The 19,337-nt window shown below is 37.0% G+C and overlaps 1 protein-coding gene across 7 annotated transcripts in view; it reads left to right on the forward strand.

Moving 5' to 3' along the window:
• Positions 1-19,337, forward strand: part of LOC138321437 (folylpolyglutamate synthase, mitochondrial-like) — a 49,119-nt gene that overhangs the window by 10,832 nt on the left and 18,950 nt on the right. For 2 of the 7 annotated variants that reach the window (XM_069265126.1, XM_069265128.1), the window contains exons 2-10: positions 839-854; positions 5,924-6,018; positions 7,877-8,008; positions 9,356-9,474; positions 12,705-12,819; positions 13,237-13,479; positions 13,945-14,022; positions 17,957-18,131; positions 18,873-18,971. In XM_069265126.1, the coding sequence (XP_069121227.1) occupies positions 839-854; positions 5,924-6,018; positions 7,877-8,008; positions 9,356-9,474; positions 12,705-12,819; positions 13,237-13,479; positions 13,945-14,022; positions 17,957-18,131; positions 18,873-18,971 (1,072 nt within the window). The remainder of the gene's footprint in view (positions 1-838; positions 855-5,923; positions 6,019-7,876; positions 8,009-9,355; positions 9,475-12,704; positions 12,820-13,236; positions 13,480-13,944; positions 14,023-17,956; positions 18,132-18,872; positions 18,972-19,337) is intronic. The other 5 variants (XM_069265130.1, XM_069265132.1, XM_069265127.1 and 2 more) reach the window with 4 other exon arrangements.

Raw genomic sequence — 19,337 nt, forward strand, 5'->3', positions numbered from 1 at the left:
TATATTTCTAAATGAAAAAGTGATATTTCGCCGCCATTTTCGTTACGAAAAATGACCGCCTCCCCATAGTAAAACAATGTAAACGAGGTCAAGAAAGTCATAGGGTGTCCGCAGAAAAATATCCGTTTTCCGCTTATACTTGATGGATTTTCATACGGGTTTCGATATATTCTTAAAAAAGGATAGTTTCTCTACATATTTGTACGTGAGTCAGTTATTTATCACCCAGAATTATTTTATGTCAAGCGGTTTATTTTCTATTAATTTCTTTACTGAGATGGGCCGTATTATTCCGATTTCGTTTTTTTCAAAACAAACTTATCCTGAAAAGTTAAACTAAATATGACAAAATCACGGTGAGAGGCCTCCTTTAGTCACAACATAAACAACAGAGCAAAACTTTCTGACATTTAAAGGAAGATCGCGAAAAATCGTCAGGTGTGCGAAATTACGTACTGTGCGAAATTACGTACCCTAACTCTATCCATATCTACCTGAGACAAAATGGCAAGATCTGTAAAGTGTTCTTGCATGATCTTTTGTATTATTTTTTGTTGGCAATTAGTTTGCACCAGTGTAATTTTTGAAAATCACTAACTTGCAACGGCGGATAAAAATGCAAACTTGTTTATGCCATATACCTGAAATAAATTATTTTGGCATAGTCAGTATTGATGTTTCATCATTATGGTATCAACTTTCCTGTCATTATATATCAATATATGATGGAAAATGTTCTTGGAAATTTTATAAAAAACGATGTGTCAGCTGTGGTATGTATTTCATCATAATATCCAAATGGCCCCAATTTGCTCATACTCTAATGTTTCTTTAGGTAATGGTGGAAGATCCAGGTGAGTCTGTGCACACACTATTGATTTGTGATGTGATCCCCCTCCATGATGTCACCTACCCCCAGGTCTCAAATAGTTTCATGTATTCTTTTTCATATTTCTTCACATCCTAATTTAGCTATAAGATAATCATAAAAATCGTTTCTTTTATGGCAATGGGCTCCTAGTTTATAAAGAATCACATTCATCTGAAAAGTCATTTGCAGTGGTTCCTTTTCACCATCTGAAATTGTCCTGCTGTATCGTATTGGCTTGAAAATACAAAAATCTGGAATTTCTGGTTTTATCATGGGTTGTATTTTTAATGGTAACTGTATATTAGAAAAGTTTGTAGAGTGTTTTAATTAAGGTCTGTTCTATTTGGCTGGTGGGTGATATGAGGGAGCATGGATAATTGTCATACTCGGTCTGATTAAAATACAGATCCTCACTCTCACTTCTTTTTATAGAGGATCTGACAACATCCCATCAGGGGTCACATTCTGGTGACCTTTATGTTTCCTTGTAATTAGAGTTCATCAGTTCAACAGCATTCATATGCATGCACAAAGTGTTGTCAAATTTGTTTAAGTTATTGTGACAAAATGCATATGACATACATACATCAAAGGATTCTACAAGGGTATTTAAAACCCCTGAATTCTATCTTAAATATTCTGGAGGGAGTTTCTAATAGATCACCAGAGTGTGACCCCTAATGGTATGTTGTCAGATATTCTATGAAATGAAACTGGGATAAAGGATTTTTATTTTAATCAGATTGTCAGTTTACTAACAGTGGTTATACTTTTATAATTCTATTTGTCTGGCTGATTGTATTTGGCTGTTCCTATGTCTGTTACCCACTGATGTGTGTTTAAGCATGCTATATGCAAAGTACAATGTAGTAGTTTGCTGTTTTTAGTCATCTATATATATATATATATATATATATATATGTGCATCCTATCAGCTATTTCCTGGTGCTGTTAATATAATACAATAGGTTAGAGGTGTTTGCGTATCTACAGTTCTTATTCTTTTATCTTGGTTCAAATGGTATATAATCCTTTTAATTTATGAAATCATTATGATCTCAAGCATTAAATTACAGAAGTATTTGTTTGTGCTATTGATAACTCTATCAAGTACAGAAATGTCAAATGAATTAACATTTGTCTTTCTGGTAATATCCAGCAAACATCATTATATAAAAACAGGTACATATACAGTATTACTGGAGGAGCTATAAAGTGTTAATATCCTTTCAATGTATTAATCTTCTTTATATCCCATTTTCTAAATCCAATAAAAGTACATATTGACTAAGTGTTCTCACAGTCTGTATATTTCTATTTTCTTTCTCATTTCAATACCATTAATTCATATTAATTTGTTACACGTTTTCAACTAGTATTGCTTGATCTTTTCTTCCTGAAATGAATCTTGAATGTTATTTGTACTTGAGAAAAATAATAATACATATTCGACCCAATAAACGACCAGGGCGTTTAAAAAATTGGAAGTGCAAATAAGACGAAATTATTGCAAATCTAAACAGTTTTGTGTAGCTTTGGTCTTTTTTATGTCTGAGCAATTGAAATAAAGTCCTCAAAAATGGGGAGAGGCGCTTATAGGGACATGGGGCGCTTATTGGGTTGAATACTGTTATAAAAAAAAAACCACAATAATAATCCCTGAATACAAATGCGCACAACATTGTGTGATATTACTAACAAAACACCAGTTCTATATGTACCGTAGGCTATTCGTAGTAATTATATAGTCATAACAGATAAAACAATATTTGTTGTGACAACAATTGTCATAATAGATCGGTATTCTACATTATCATTTGATAACAATTTCTCAACCAGTATTACATTTTGTGGCCTGGGAAAATATCTTTATTCCATTTATTGTATAACGGGGAAAAAGTTTGAGACTATATATACTATCTGATAACAAGACACATCCAATGGAGACTATATATAAATACGGTCTGATACAAGACACATCCAATGGAGACTAGTCTATATATATACGGTTTGATACAAGACACGTCCAATGGAGACTATATAATATATATATATATATATATATTGAATAACATTAAATTCTCAGTGTCCGGTAAACATATAGAAAAATAAAAAAATGAAACACGTTGTTAGTTTAGCATTAGCGCTTTCATCATGTTCTTCAGATGCTTAACAACATAAGATGACGTCATGACAGTATAGTCATTGTGTATTGTGACGTCATATTAAGGGAGGTAATTATACATATAACAATTGATTTATACAATTACAAACAAACGATTCAGTTTCGGTTTTCAGAGTTCTAATAAATTGTTTTTCTTGTTCTTTTCTTTGGATGGTATTATTATTTAACATTTTATAGAACGGAAATATAGTAAACCTTTTCTTTCCGCAAATGTCCAAATGTTCACTTAAATTTATTTTCCTGTACTCCGGTACATTAATATGTTGTTTATGTACACGGACACGGGCCCCTCAGTGTATTACTGGTCTCTCCAATGTAAAATTCCTTACATCCGGGGCATGTTATTACATAAATGAGGTCTTTCGAATCACAACACATATTTGCATTCACTACGAATGTTCTGGAGTGGAATTTGAAAGATTGACCTTCTGTAATGTAGTCGCAGGTTCCACATCGTGGGTCCATACATGTTTACTATACGGTGGAAATTTCATCGGTTAGGAGTTTAGATATTTACAATAAGTACTTTCCTATGGACTTTATTACCCCACCTCCCCGACAGGAATAAGTCAACGAAAATTCGAAACTTGGAACGATGGTTGTCACCGTGAATTATCTAACACAAATATCACCAAAGTACTGGGGACTGGAAGGCAATTGGATACTGGTTAGATATACTCAACCAGGGTGAAAATACATCTACGAATCATAATACATATTTATCCTAGATGGGAATCTTTGTACTAGTATTATCTAAACATACTTTTATGATTCAGACAGTACGAACATTATATTCTAAATCAAAAGGCAATGCATATGGGCACGAAAATTCGGCCTCCAACGGTAATTGCGTCCCTCTACACTTGGTAGTACATTAGGGAAAAGGACTTTCTTCACAACAAAGCTGAAGAAATGTGGGATACAAACTTCAAACTGTACCTAATTAATAACTGGAAACGATTATCTGGATGATTGCTTTTATCATATGGAACTTCGATGAAGAACGTCTGACAACATTGTTCAATCAACTTAATATGCTGGATCAAAGCATAAGTTTTACTATTGAAGTTGATGACAAAAAAATACCATTCTTAGATGTTCTAGTTCTGAAAAAGGATGATACCATAATAACAGATATTTATTACAAGCCAACAGACACACACCAGTATCTTCATTTTGGATCATGCCATCCGCGACACAATAAACGGGCAATCCCATATAATCTTGCTCGAAGGATTTGTACCATAGTTAGTGAGAGTGAAACAAGAGACCTCCGCTTGAAAGAATTAACCAGTTATTTTGAAATCTCAAAAATATCCTACCAAACTGATAGAAGATGGAATCCGGGAAAGCAAAAGAATTAGACAGAACAATGCTCCTCAGTCCAAAAGAGAATCAAGGAACAGAATCTTTAAGATATATTACCATTAGTAACCACACATAATCCACGGAATAAAAAACATAACCGGAAACAGTACACCAACTAAACAATGTACTCCAAGCAGATGTACATATGCAGAGAGTGCTGAAAAACACAACCTTCATCAATAGTAAACGCCAACCCAAAAATCTGAAGAGAGTACTATGTAAATCTAACTTCCAAACCGAAGAAAATTTTCACCGTAAGAAAATGTATGGACCCACGATGTGGAAACCTGAGACTACATTACAGAAGGTCAATCTTTCAAATTCCACTCCAGAACATTCGTAGTGAATGCAAATATGTGTTGTGATTCGAAAGACCTCATTTATGTAATAACATGCCCCGGATGTAAGGAATTTTACATTGGAGAGACCAGTAATACACTGAGGGCCCGTGTCCGTGTACATAAACAACATATTAATGTACCGGAGTACAGGAAAATAAATTTAAGTGAACATTTGGACATTTGCGGAAAGAAAAGGTTTACTATATTTCCGTTCTATAAAATGTTAAATAATAATACCATCCAAAGAAAAGAACAAGAAAAACAATTTATTAGAACTCTGAAACCGAAACTGAATCGTTTGTTGTAATTGTATAAATCAATTGTTATATGTATAATTACCTCCCTTAATATGACGTCACAATACACAATGACTATACTGTCATGACGTCATCTTATGTTGTTAAGCATCTGAAGAACATGATGAAAGCGCTAATGCTAAACTAACAACGTGTTTCATTTTTTTATTTTTCTATATATATATATATAATATATATATATATATATATATACGGTCTGATACAAGACACAACCAATAGAGACTATATATATATATACGGTTTGATACAAGACACATCCAATGGAGACTATATTATATATATATATATATACGGTCTGATACAAGACACACATCCATTGGTTTTATAGATACAATAATATAAAAAAAAAATAATTTGCATTTGAGAGCAATCATATATAGAAGGAAAGTTTTGACACAAAATTAATTTCATGTGTGCAACATCTCATCTGTCTAGTCTAGTTTAATTTATGGTGCATATTTCCCAAAACATTCAAGATAATTTTGCTTCTTAAAATTTTGCTTCTTAAGTAATAAGTATGCATTGAAACAGGCTATTCCAGCTGGCACTAATATTTCATTTTTATTCCTCAATGGTGCAAGTTTCAATTTCAGTACTTTCATGGAAATGGCTGATAAAATACTGCTGTAATGTATATATATTAGAAAATAAACTGAACAGAAAAAAACATACAAGTGTATATCATATGTATCATAACATATAGGAATGATGTATATATCATTGTATTTAATATACATGCTCTAGGAATGCTAAATTATTTATCATCATGATCTGAAATAAGTTGATGCCTGACAACAGCTACCTGTAGATATAATTACAACATTCATTATTACTGTAACAGGTGGCATGTTAAAGTTGACGGGAGACGGAGAAACAACATCTCCAGTCACTGATAGCCGATTGGAAAACAAAATGGACACTCAGTCCGGATTTAAGGTTAGATACGTTCTAGGTACACTGAAGTATCTGTAAACATGATCTACGAACACTAAGTATTCGTAAACATGATCTACTTTGAAATGTGTAACATCTAGGTTACATGGTTGTATTTGTTATCAACAAATGCCATCTGATAAAATTCTCAGATTTAAACAATGATAAAGCATGATTCGATATAAAGTTAGGTGTTAGTCAAGATGTTTCAAAATAAATTGTGATATTTAATTTTTTGACCCGGGCTCATATCTGTTATATATGATTAGCAAATGTGAAGTTTTTGATAGGAAAGTATCTTTTATTTTACTCTGTGATGGTCAACAAAAAGTTTCATGTGATTGATCTGTGATGGTCAAAAAGTTTCATGTGATTGACGCTAAACTCTCATATACAGTATTCGACCTATAAGCATCAAGGACACATAACCATTTGAGAAGGTTGAGAAGACACCAGTTAATAGAACCAAATTTATACATTTCACAAAATGATTGCATAAAAGAAATCCACAAATCATTTTCCATAAGAAATCAAATTGATAAACTATATTATATTCATATTTTCAGTTTGAATTTATTTAAATTCAATGTTAGTGAACTCAAGGCTTGAAAATTTGGTCTTCAGAGGAGACACTTATAACAAAAGGGGCACTAATTGAGTTAAATATAACAAAAGGGGCACTTATTGGGTTAAATATAAAAAAGGGGCACTAATTGGGGTAAATTTAACAAAAGGGCACTTATTGGGTTAAATATAACCAAAGGGGCACTTATTACAATAGGTATCATTTACCATTGTAAATTTGATTAATTGTTACTTTTGTATCCTTGCCAATTAACATTACAGTAGAAACTGCTTCGTTGCAATAGACGTTATTTGCATGCAATAATATCATATCATATCATGCCATGCATGGTGTAGTTGTAGTACATGTACTAACTTTGGTTGCTAGTGGAATTGATAAAGCCATAGAAAGCATGTTTGCATTATAAATGGCAACCAAGGCAAAATGTTTATGAATTAAATATTTTTCTGAAGTTATAAGTTTTATTCTTTAATGAATTCTGAGTTTAACTTGCCTTTGTTGTTGTATAATCCATAAGATACACAATGTAATATACAAGATAAAAGGTTCAGTTCAGGTTATCATGTTTTATAAAAAAAAAATGACCTTTCCACAGCAATCTAATTTCACATTTTAGAGTCACTAGATTCCAAGAAACCGGTACTAAAACCATTTTTTGTGGCAATCACAAGCAAAAAAAAAAGGAAAAAAAGTGACTCACAGGAGAATTTAACTTTGTCAAGAGTTGCTGTCCATTGTTTGCTTTGTATTTCTTTGTTCCTTTTACAATTGTTTTTCACGCTCAATGTAGTATGTAGAGTTATGACCCTTTGCCTCACTTCGCCCTGGTCATGGATGGTATATGGTTTTACTGATGTTGTTCTGTCACATACACCATGTTATTTTTTTATGGGAAATAGAATTATAGAATTCAGTTTAATGACTTTTTGTGCAACTTAAATAAAAAAAGGTGTTACTTTGTGGGTTTGAGCCCAATACATGCAAGACACTTTCATTATTAAGTATTTTAGGATGTGAGGGTGGGGAGATCACACTAAAAAAGACAGCTTTCATACCGAGTTTTGATAAGTGTAGTTTTTATTGCATTGATACAAAGTAAGCAGTAGTCATACCAAGGTTGTCACAGACACTTATTGATGAATGTCATGTCTAGTGATATAATGTGAAGGTCATCGCCATGGTAGAAATAAAAATGGACTCAAAGTACTGTAATTTATTTCTAGGAGCAGTAGGCACGTTTGAGTAGATTTGAGAGATCCTGTGTTTTGTTTCCAGGAGGCAGTCAAGATGCTGAACACCCTCCAGAGCAATGCCCAGACCATACAGAAGATTCGGAAGGAAAGGGACTCCCTCGCCAACCTTAACATCCCAAATATGGTCAAGTACGCTGAACGAGCAGGTATCTCGGTAAGTTCTGGATGCTATGATGAGAGAAAGATATTCCTTCCTTTCAGTAAGCATCTAATGTATAACTTGACCAAATACCCACTTGCTTAGCATCTTTTGACCAGTTATGAAGTTAAGATAGAAGAACTTGCTGAGAAATCTGTAATATAGGTTACAAATTTCTGAACGCATGTGTTCCATTTTGAATTAATGAAATACAATTCAGATCAAACTTTATCATCTATCATTATAAACCTGCCATTTTGAATTGGCCTAACTACTTATAAAATCTGATAATGAAATACATTTCAGACCTATCTTTATCATTTCAACAAAAATTGTAGTTTAAAGTTTTCACTTGTGACATTATATAACTAGAATTAAAGACATTTTGGTTTTGCATCAGTGAGTCTGATATGTATTGTAGGTATCACACGAGTTGCATCACTGATTATACACAGATATGTACATTGTAATGATAGATTCAAAGACATTGTGGGATATTATTATACTCTTTCATATGTCACATATGTGCATATGAAGGATAGGGATTTTCTACTCAAGGGTTATAAAATGTTATAAATCCCAGGCTTCCTTCAGGTTTTACAGCCTTTTGTGTTCTCAAGAGTAGAATATCTCTATCCTTCATATACACATATGAAAGAGTATTTTTCTCATACCTTGATTTGGGGCCGCGGTGGCCGAGTGGTTAAGATGTCCCGACATATTACCACAAGCCCTCCACCTCTGGGATGCGGGTTCGAATCCCATGTGGGGCAGTTGCCAGGTACTGACCGCTGACCGGTGGTTTTTCTCCGGGTACTCCGGCTTTCCTCCACCAACAAACCTGGCACGTCCTTACATGACCCTGGCTGTTAATAGGACGTAAAACTAAACAAACCAAACCATACCTTGACATTTTATCGCAATTTTATCATTTTGATTATCAACCATTTTGAAATAAATTCGAAAAAATGTGACATGGATGTATTGCCTGAAACCAGCCAGTATTACACCTGTAGGTATGAGAGAGAAAAATGTGGAAGTACCTGTAATTTGCAGACTAGTTGTAGTATATTACAATTGTAATAATGATATAATGTATCACAGCTTATATATATGTTACCTGATATATAGGTAATATTACTGCACATTAATGTACAAATTACTAAAGTAGCTATTGAAGTATATCAGTAATTCCAGACTAGTTGTAGCTTATTGCAGTTATAGGTTAGAAAATATCAGTAACATCTGCAATGTAGTTTCAAATTTAACATTGTAGGTTGACAAGTTTCAAAGAATTTTCTGTTTGGGATAGTTGTTCAGATGTTTGTATATCAGTTAAAGTCTAAAATACTATTTTTACAGCTAGATGATATCGACAGCTTAAATGTGATTCATGTCAGCGGAACTAAGGGCAAAGGATCAACATGTGCCTTTACTGAGAGTATTCTCCGTCAGTATGGCTACAATACAGGCTTCTTCAGGTAATGTTACACAAAGAGTATCCGCCGTCAGTATGGCTACAATACAGGTTTCTTCAGGTAATGTTACACAAAGAGTATCCTCCGTCAGTATGGCTACAATACAGGTTTCTTCAGGTAATGTTACACAAAGAGTATCCGTCGTCAGTGTGGCTACAATACAGGCTTCTTCAGGTAATGTTACACAAAGAGTATCCGCCGTCAGTATGGCTACAATACAGGCTTCTTCAGGTAATGTTACACAAAGAGTATCCTCCGTAAGTACGGCTACAATACAGGTTTCTTCAGGTAATGTTACACAAAGAGTATCCTCCGTAAGTACGGCTACAATACAGGTTTCTTCAGGTAATGTTACACAAAGAGTATCCTCCGTCAGTATGGCTACAATACAGGCTTCTTCAGGTAATGTTACACAAAGAGTATCCTCCGTCAGTATGGCTACAATACAGGTTTCTTCAGGTAATGTTACACAAAGAGTATCCTCCGTCAGTATGGCTACAATACAGGTTTCTTCAGGTAATGTTACACAAAGAGTATCCTCCGTCAGTATGGCTACAATACAGGTTTCTTCAGGTAATGTTACACAAAGAGTATCCTCCGTCAGTATGGCTACAATACAGGCTTCTTCAGGTAATGTTACACAAAGAGTATCCTCCGTCAGTACGGCTACAATACAGGTTTCTTCAGGTAATGTTACACAAAGAGTATCCTCCGTCAGTACGGCTACAATACAGGTTTCTTCAGGTAATGTTACACAAAGAGTACCCTCTGTCAGTATGGCTACAATACAGGCTTCTTCAGGTAATGTTACACTGTCAGTATGGCTACAATACAGGTTTTTTCAGGTAATGTTACACAAAGAGTATCCTCAGTCAGTATGGCTACAATACAGGCTTCTTCAGGTAATGTTACACAAAGAGAATCCTCCGTCAGTATGGCTACAATACAGGTTTCTTCAGGTAATGTTACACAAAGAGTATCCTCAGTCAGTATTGCTACAATACAGGCTTCTTCAGGTAATGTTACACAAAGGGTATCCTCCGTCAGTATGGCTACAATACAGGTTTCTTCAGGTAATGTTACACAAAGAGTATCCTCAGTCAGTATTGCTACAATTAGGCTTCTTCAGGTAATGTTACACAAAGAGTATCCTCAGTCAGTATTGCTACAATAAGGCTTCTTCATGTAATGTTACACAAAGAGTATCCTCCGTCAGTATGACTACAATACAGGTTTCTTCAGGTAATGTTACACTGTCAGTATGGCTACAATACAGGCTTCTTCAGGTAATGTTACACAAAGAGTATCCTCAGTCAGTATGGCTACAATACAGGCTTCTTCAGGTAATGTTACACAAAGAGAATCCTCCGTCAGTATGGCTACAATACAGGTTTCTTCAGGTAATGTTACACAAAGAGTATCCTCAGTCAGTATTGCTACAATACAGGCTTCTTCAGGTAATGTTACACAAAGGGTATCCTCCGTCAGTATGGCTACAATACAGGTTTCTTCAGGTAATGTTACACAAAGAGTATCCTCAGTCAGTATTGCTACAATTAGGCTTCTTCAGGTAATGTTACACAAAGAGTATCCTCAGTCAGTATTGCTACAATAAGGCTTCTTCATGTAATGTTACACAAAGAGTATCCTCCGTCAGTATGACTACAATACAGGTTTCTTCAGGTAATGTTACACTGTCAGTATGGCTACAATACAGGCTTCTTCAGGTAATGTTTCACAAAGAGTATCCTCTGTCAGTATGGCTACAATACAGGCTTCTTCGGGTAATGTTACACAAAGAGTATCCTCCATCAGTATGGCTACAATACAGGCTTCTTCAGGTAATGTTACACAAAGAGTATCCTCCGTCAGTATGGCTACAATACAGGCTTCTTCAGGTAATGTTACACAAAGAGTATCCTCTGTCAGTATGGCTACAATACAGGTTTCTTCAGGTAATGTTACACAAAGAGTATCCTCCGTCAGTATGGCTACAATACAGGCTTCTTCAGGTAATGTTTCACAAAGAGTATCCTCTGTCAGTATGGCTACAATACAGGCTTCTTTGGGTAATGTTACACAAAGACTATTCCTGTCAGTATGGCTACAATACAGGCTTCTTCAGGTAATGTTACACAAAGAGTATCCTCTGTCAGTATGGCTACAATACAGGTTTCTTCAGGTAATGTTACACAAAGAGTATCCTCTGTCAGTATGGCTATAATACAGGTTTCTTCAGGTAATGTTACACAAAGAGTATCCTCTGTCAGTAAGACTACAATACAGGTTTCTTCAGGTAATGTTACACAAAGAGTATCCTCAGTCAGTATTGCTACAATTAGGCTTCTTCGGGTAATGTTACACAAAGAGTATCCTCAGTCAGTATGGCTATAATACAGGTTTCTTTAGGTAATGTTACACAAAGAGTATCCTCCGTCAGTATGACTACAATACAGGTTTCTTCAGGTAATGTTACACAAAGAGTATCCTCTGTCAGTAAGACTACAATACAGGTTTCTTCAGGTAATGTTACACAAAGAGTATCCTCTGTCAGTAAGACTACAATACAGGTTTCTTCAGGTAGTGTTACACAAAGAGTATCCTCCGTCAGTATGGCTACAATACAGGTTTCTTCAGGTAATGTTACACAAAGAGTATCCTCTGTCAGTATGGCTACAATACAGGTTTCTTCAGGTAATGTTACACAAAGAGTATCCTCTGTCAGTATGGCTACAATACAGGTTTCTTCAGGTAATGTTACACAAAGAGTATCCTCTGTCAGTACTGCTACAATACAGGTTTCTTCAGGTAATGTTACACAAAGAGTATCCTCCGTCAGTAAGGCTACAATACAGGAACAATTATAGCTACAAAATTCAAGTAATGTCACACTTAAGAGTATCCGCCCTCAATAAGCCAGCTTTGTTCAGATTAATCACCTAGACATTCAATAATGGTCACAGTTATCAAATATGCAAATTAACAATCATATCAGTTACAATAAGGCTGAAATAACTGTTGCTTTCTTCACATATATATTTTATATATGTTATATTTGGTTATATTATTTCATTACCAAGATATTGAGAAATTGTGGTAATATTTGACTCCAGTAAAGTAATTATTTAATAAATATTAATTTTGTGATTTTGAAGATGTACAATCATTCACATAGTCTATACATATTGAATTATCAACACATAAAGATGATGCAAACTTTTATCTGTGTTCAGTTCTCCACACTTGGTAGAAGTTCGGGAGCGATTCCGAATCAATGGTACACCACTCTCGAGAGAAAAATTTGCTCACTACTTCTGGGATGTATATCACAAGCTGGAAGCCTCAAAGGTAAACATTTTGGTTGTTAGATTATTTCCAGTATTACAGACTGTATTTTGATTAGTACTCATACTTATAGAATTTGGATGACATGGAAAGGCTGTTTAAGTAACTTACCCCTGAAGGCACATTTAAACTCTTATCTCTTCATCTCTAAATCACAGACAAGACAATCTTCATGCGTCGGTCAGTCAATTTATCAAATAAACATAATCACGTCCTAGAATATATTTTCAGTTCATATTATCTTTTTGCAGAGCACTTGTCCGGCTGACAAGTGAAGGCCTACAATTCAAAGTTTTTTTCCACTGTCTTGCAGTATTCAATATTTCAGCAGTTTAAAGATGAAGCAATTAAAATTTGAATGTGCAGTGGCTTTAATGTCATACTAACAAGATTCTAATTTGGATTTTCTCTGTATTACAGCAGCAGCACAATGGAGCCATGCCAGCTTACTTTGCCTTCTGTACCATCATGGCCTTCCATGTGTTTCTACAAGAGAAGATTGACGTCGCTATCGTAGAGGTCGGCATCGGTGGCCAGTATGATAGTACCAATCTCATACAGAAACCTGTAGTATGTGGAGTTACTTCCCTTGGTCTGGATCATACCTCTATCCTGGGAAACACGATTGAACAGATCGCCTGGCACAAGGCAGGCATTTTCAAGGTCAGTATAGTATTACTGTCTCACGTGTTGGGAAAATTGCGAGAGTGGCACAATGATATTGCTTTTCCAATGTCAATGAGAACATTAAACTTTTACAGTTTTGCTTTTAATGTTCTCAGTTTAATTTTTACCTAACTTTAAACATAATTGATGGACATCATTATTGGCACACTCCATTCCTGCAGGATTTGGCCATGGATGTAGGAATCAGAGACTCTTCAGACAGATTAAGATATCAGAGAAAAAACAGTGGTAAAAGAAGTATGCCTAAGACAAATAATTACTAGTAATGTTAATTCTGTTTAACTTGCTTCTAGAGGGGGGGCTTATGGAATCACCCTGGAGTCGGTGTTGAAAATGATCAGGTTAAGGTTTGGATGCAAATGTTGAAATACTGTTATGTAATTTATAAAAGAAAATACTACAGAAGTATTCTGTATTATGATTTCTTTTGTGTTTTGATAGCCAGGAGTACCAGCCTTCACTGTTCCACAAGTGTCGCCCGCCCTACAGGTTATAAAGGACAGGGCACAGGAGATAGGGGTAAGTATCTGGTTATAAAGGACAGGGCACAGGAGATAGGGGTATGTATCTGGTTATAAAGGACAGGGCACAGGAGATAGGGGTAAGTATCTGGTTATAAAGGACAGGGCACAGGAGATAGGGGTAAGTATCTGGTTATAAAGGACAGGGCACAGGAGATAGGGGTAAGTATCTGGTTATAAAGGACAGGGCACAGGAGATAGGGGTAGTATCTGGTTATAAAGGAAGGCACAGGGATAGGGGTAAGTATCTGGTTATAAAGGACAGGCACAGGAGATAGGGGTAAGTATCTGGTTATAAAGGACAGGGCACAGGAGATAGGGGTAAGTATCTGGTTATAAAGGACAGGGCACAGGAGATAGGGGTAAGTATCTGGTTATAAAGGACAGGGCACAGGAGATAGGGGTAAGTATCTGGTTATAAAGGACAGGGCACAGGAGATAGGGGTAAGTATCTGGTTATAAAGGACAGGGCACAGGAGATATAGGGGTAAGGTATCTGGTTATAAAGGACAGGGCACAGGAGATAGGGGTAAGTATCTGGTTATAAAGGACAGGGCACAGGAGATAGGGGTAAGTATCTGGTTATAAAGGACAGGGCACAGGAGATAGGGGTAAGTATCTGGTTATAAAGGACAGGGCACAGGAGATAGGGGTAAGTATCTGGTTATAAAGGACAGGGCACAGGAGATAGGGGTAAGTATCTGGTTATAAAGGACAGGGCACAGGAGATAGGGGTAAGTATCTGGTTATAAAGGACAGGGCACAGGAGATAGGGGTAAGTATCTGGTTATAAAGGACAGGGCACAGGAGATAGGGGTAAGTATCTGGTTATAAAGGACAGGGCACAGGAGATAGGGGTAAGTATCTGGTTATAAAGGACAGGGCACAGGAGATAGGGGTAAGTATCTGGTTATAAAGGACAGGGCACAGGAGATAGGGGTAAGTATCTGGTTATAAAGGACAGGGCAAAGGACATAGGGGTATGTATCTGGTTATAAAGGACAGGGCACAGGAGATAGGGGTAGTATCTGGTTATAAAGGACAGGGCAAGGAATAGGGGTAAGTATCTGGTTATAGAGGACAGGGCACAGGAGATAGGGGTTAGTATCTGGTTATAAAGGACAGGGCACAGGAGATAGGGGTAAGTATCTGGTTATAAAGGACAGGGCACAGGAGATAGGGGTAAGTATCTGGTTATAAAGGACAGGGCACAGGAGATAGGGGTAAGTATCTGGTTATAAAGGACAGGGCACAGGAGATAGGGGTAAGTATCTGGTTATAAAGGACAGGGCACAGGAGATAGGGGTAAGTATCTGGTTATAAAGGACAGGGCACAGGAGATAGGGGTAAGTATCTGGTTATAAAGGACAGGGCACAGGAGATAGGGGTAAGTATCTGGTTATAAAGGACAGGGCACAGGAATAGGGGTAAGTATCTGGTTATAAAGGACAGGGCACAGGAGATAGGGGTAAGTATCTGGTTATAAAGGACAGGGCACAGGAGATAGGGGTAAGTATCTGGTTATAAAGGACAGGGCACAGGAGATAGGGGTAAGTATCTGGTTATAAAGGACAGGGCACAGGAGATAGGGGTAAGTATCTGGTTATAAAGGACAGGGCACAGGAGATAGGGGTAAGTATCTGGTTATAAAGGACAGGGCACAGGAGATAGGGGTAAGTATCTGGTTATAAAGGACAGGGCACAGGAGATAGGGGTAAGTATCTGGTTATAAAGGACAGGGCACAGGAGATAGGGGTAAGTATCTGGTTATAAAGGACAGGGCACAGGAGATAGGGGTAAGTATCTGGTTATAAAGGACAGGGCACAGGAGATAGGGGTAAGTATCTGGTTATAAAGGACAGGCACAGGAGATAGGGGTAAGTATCTGGTTATAAAGGACAGGGCACAGGAGATAGGGGTAAGTATCTGGTTATAAAGGACAGGGCACAGGAGATAGGGGTAAGTATCTGGTTATAAAGGACAGGGCACAGGAGATAGGGGTAAGTATCTGGTTATAAAGGACAGGGCACAGGAGATAGGGGTAAGTATCTGGTTATAAAGGACAGGGCAGGGGAGATAGGGGAAAGTATCTGGTTATAATGGACAGGGCACAGGAGATAGGGGTAAGTATCTGGTTATAAAGGACAGGGCACAGGACATAGGGGTAAGTATCTGGTTATAAAGGACAGGGCACAGGAGATAGGGGTAAGTATCTGGTTATAATGGACAGGGCACAGGAGATAGGGGTAAGTTGTCTGGTTATAAAAGACAGGGCACAGGAGATAGGGGTAAGTATCTGGTTATAAAGGACAGGGCACAGGAGATAGGGGTAAGTATCTGGTTATAATGTACAGGGCACAGGAGATAGGGGTAAGTGTCTGGTTATAAAGGACAGGGCACAGGAGATAGGGGTAAGTATCTGGTTATAATGTACAGGGCACAGGAGATAGGGGTAAGTGTCTGGTTATAAAGGACAGGGCACAGGAGATAGGGGTAAGTATCTGGTTATAAAGGACAGGGCACAGGAGATAGGGGTATGTATCTGGTTATAAAGGACAGGGCACAGGAGATAGGGGTAAGTATCTGGTTATAAAGGACAGGGCACAGGAGATAGGGGTAAGTATCTGGTTATAATGTACAGGGCACAGGAGATAGGGGTAAGTGTCTGGTTATAAAGGACAGGGCACAGGACATAGGGGTAAGTATCTGGTTATAAAAGACAGGGCACAGGAGATAGGGGTACGTATCTGGTTATAAAGGACAGGGCACAGGACATAGTGGTAAGTATCTGGTTATAGAGGACAGGGCACAGGAGATAGGGGTAAGTATCTGGTTATAAAAGACAGGGCACAGGAGATAGGGGTAAGTATCTGGGCACAGGAGATAGGGGTAAGTATCTGGTTATAAAGAACAGGGCACAGGAGATAGGGGTAAGTATCTGGTTATAGAGGACAGGACACAGGAGATAGGGGTATGTATCTGGTTATAAAGGACAGGGCACAGGAGATAGGGGTAAGTATCTGGTTATAAAGGACAGGGCACAGGAGATAGGGGTAAGTATCTGGTTATAAAGGGCAGGGCACAGGAGATAGGGGTAAGTATTTGGTTATAAAGGACAGGCCACAGGAGATAGGGGTTAGTATCTGGTTATAAAGGACAGGGCACAGGAGATAGGGGTAAGTATCTGGTTATAGAGGACAGGGCACAGGAGATAGGGGTAAGTATCTGGTTATAAAGGACAGGGCACAGGAGATAGGGGTAAGTATCTGGTTATAAAGGACAGGGCACAGGAGATAGGGGTAAGTATCTGGTTATAAAGGACAGGGCACAGGAGATAGGGGTAAGTATCTGGTTATAAAAGACAGGGCCCGGGAGATAGTGGTAAGTATCTGGTTTATCTACAACATCGTGTTCCAGACTGAGAATCTAAAACAGGGTATATAGTTAAGTAAAATAGGGGGAAATGAGAAGAAGAAAAAAACCTAAAAAAGGATCAAAATCAGGAATATTATGGAAATGACAATATATATAAGTACTGAATAATTGTAGAATTTCTCAAGGAAAAATTTCACGATTGTAAAATTGTTTGTGCATTACAGTATCAGTATCAAACAGTAATAAGCTATTAAACAGATGGTTGGTATTCTTGTCATTCTTTCCACATTATCCACATGGTTCAAGTTAATTCAAAATTGTGTGGAAAATAAGTTGGGTAACAGTTTTAGTCTTCAGAAAAAGTTATTTCTTGAATTATTATAATATCTGATTATTTAGCTGAACATTTGGAACTTCTAAAAACGTTCCACACCAGATATTATCTTCTATAGTCTATATTCCCCAAAATCATTTAATTAAACTCTTCCATTAAGGTTCTGTACTCAGTGAACTGTATGAATTTTAGTGAATCAGCTCCCTGATTTGATTCCTCACAGTGTCCGATACACAAGATATTGCCTATGCAAGATTTGGATATACAGGGGAGAACACTAGAACTAGGAATTGCAGGAACAATGCAGAAGGTGAATGCAGCACTAGCAATGCAGCTCTCCAAAACCTGGCTTGAGAAAAGGAGAGACAATCTTAGGAAAGAGGATAAGGAACTGGGAGGTAATAACTGGCAATTTTTAGCTCACCTGGCCCAATGTCATGGCACTGCGTCCGTCATCAGTCCGTCATCAGTCCGTCAACGTTTTCTTTAAATCGCTACTAGTCATAGAGTTCTGCATGGATTCTAACCAAATTTGACCAGAAACATCCTTAGGGAAAGTTGAAGAGAGTTTGTTTAATTTTTTGGCTCTGACCCCTCAGGGGCAGGAGGCTTAGGGTTCTACATGGATTGTAACCAAATTTGGCCAGAAACATTCTTGGGAAGGGGAACAGAGTTTGTATAAATTTTGGCTTTGGACTCCTGGGGGCAGGAGGGGCTGGGCCCAATAGGGGAAATAGAGATAACTCCTTTAAATTGCTGCTTGTCATAGGGTTCTATATGGATTGTAACCAAACTTGGTCTGAAATATCCTCAGAGCAATGGGAACAGAACTTTGACTCTGACCCTCTGGAGCAGGAAAAGTAGGCCACGACAGAGAATTTAGAGGTAAATCTCTGAATTTCTTCAGAAAAGAAATAATAATCCTGTATTCAGAACATTACTTGGCATTACAAACCAGGTGAGTGATACAGGCCCTCTGGGCCTCTTGTTTTGATACTCGGAATTTAAAAATCGTTGTCTAGAATATCCAGGAAATATGATGCGTAGATCTGTTGAATATTTGCTAATAACTCTTCAAACAATTTGTACAATATATATAGTTATTCCTTTGTTTTTATTAAATAACCATTTTTCACCAGTGAAGAATGGAATACATTCTGCCGTGCCTGAAGCAGGAGACAGTTCTCCGTTTATACAAGAATGCGAGAAATTTGCTGTAACTGAAGAAATGAGTCAGGGTGAGTTTCTTTAAACAAACTCTAATGGTAAAAATCCTTAAAACCAGGTAGATGGCAGGTGAATTGTTTCAGAATAGTGAAGTCCTTCTGTTTTTCCAAAATCAAATTGAATAAGTTGCTTATTTAAAACACAAAATTAGAAATTTTGAAGATGTGAACTTATTAACAATAATTTGACGTCCCATATGAATGCTGAATAGATATTATTTCTAATCTCATCTATAATGCTGTCTACTTGTTATGCAGTCCTGTTCCATATTTAGATCTGGGCCCACTTTATCAGTTTTCTGTAACCGAAGGATACTCGTTTTCTTCTAATTCTCCCTAGGAAAACATTATAGAATTTTAGGAAAGTTACTGAATTGA

The sequence above is a fragment of the Argopecten irradians genome, chromosome 4, assembly GCF_041381155.1.
Source record: "Argopecten irradians isolate NY chromosome 4, Ai_NY, whole genome shotgun sequence".
Taxonomy (NCBI): Eukaryota; Metazoa; Mollusca; class Bivalvia; order Pectinida; family Pectinidae; genus Argopecten; species Argopecten irradians.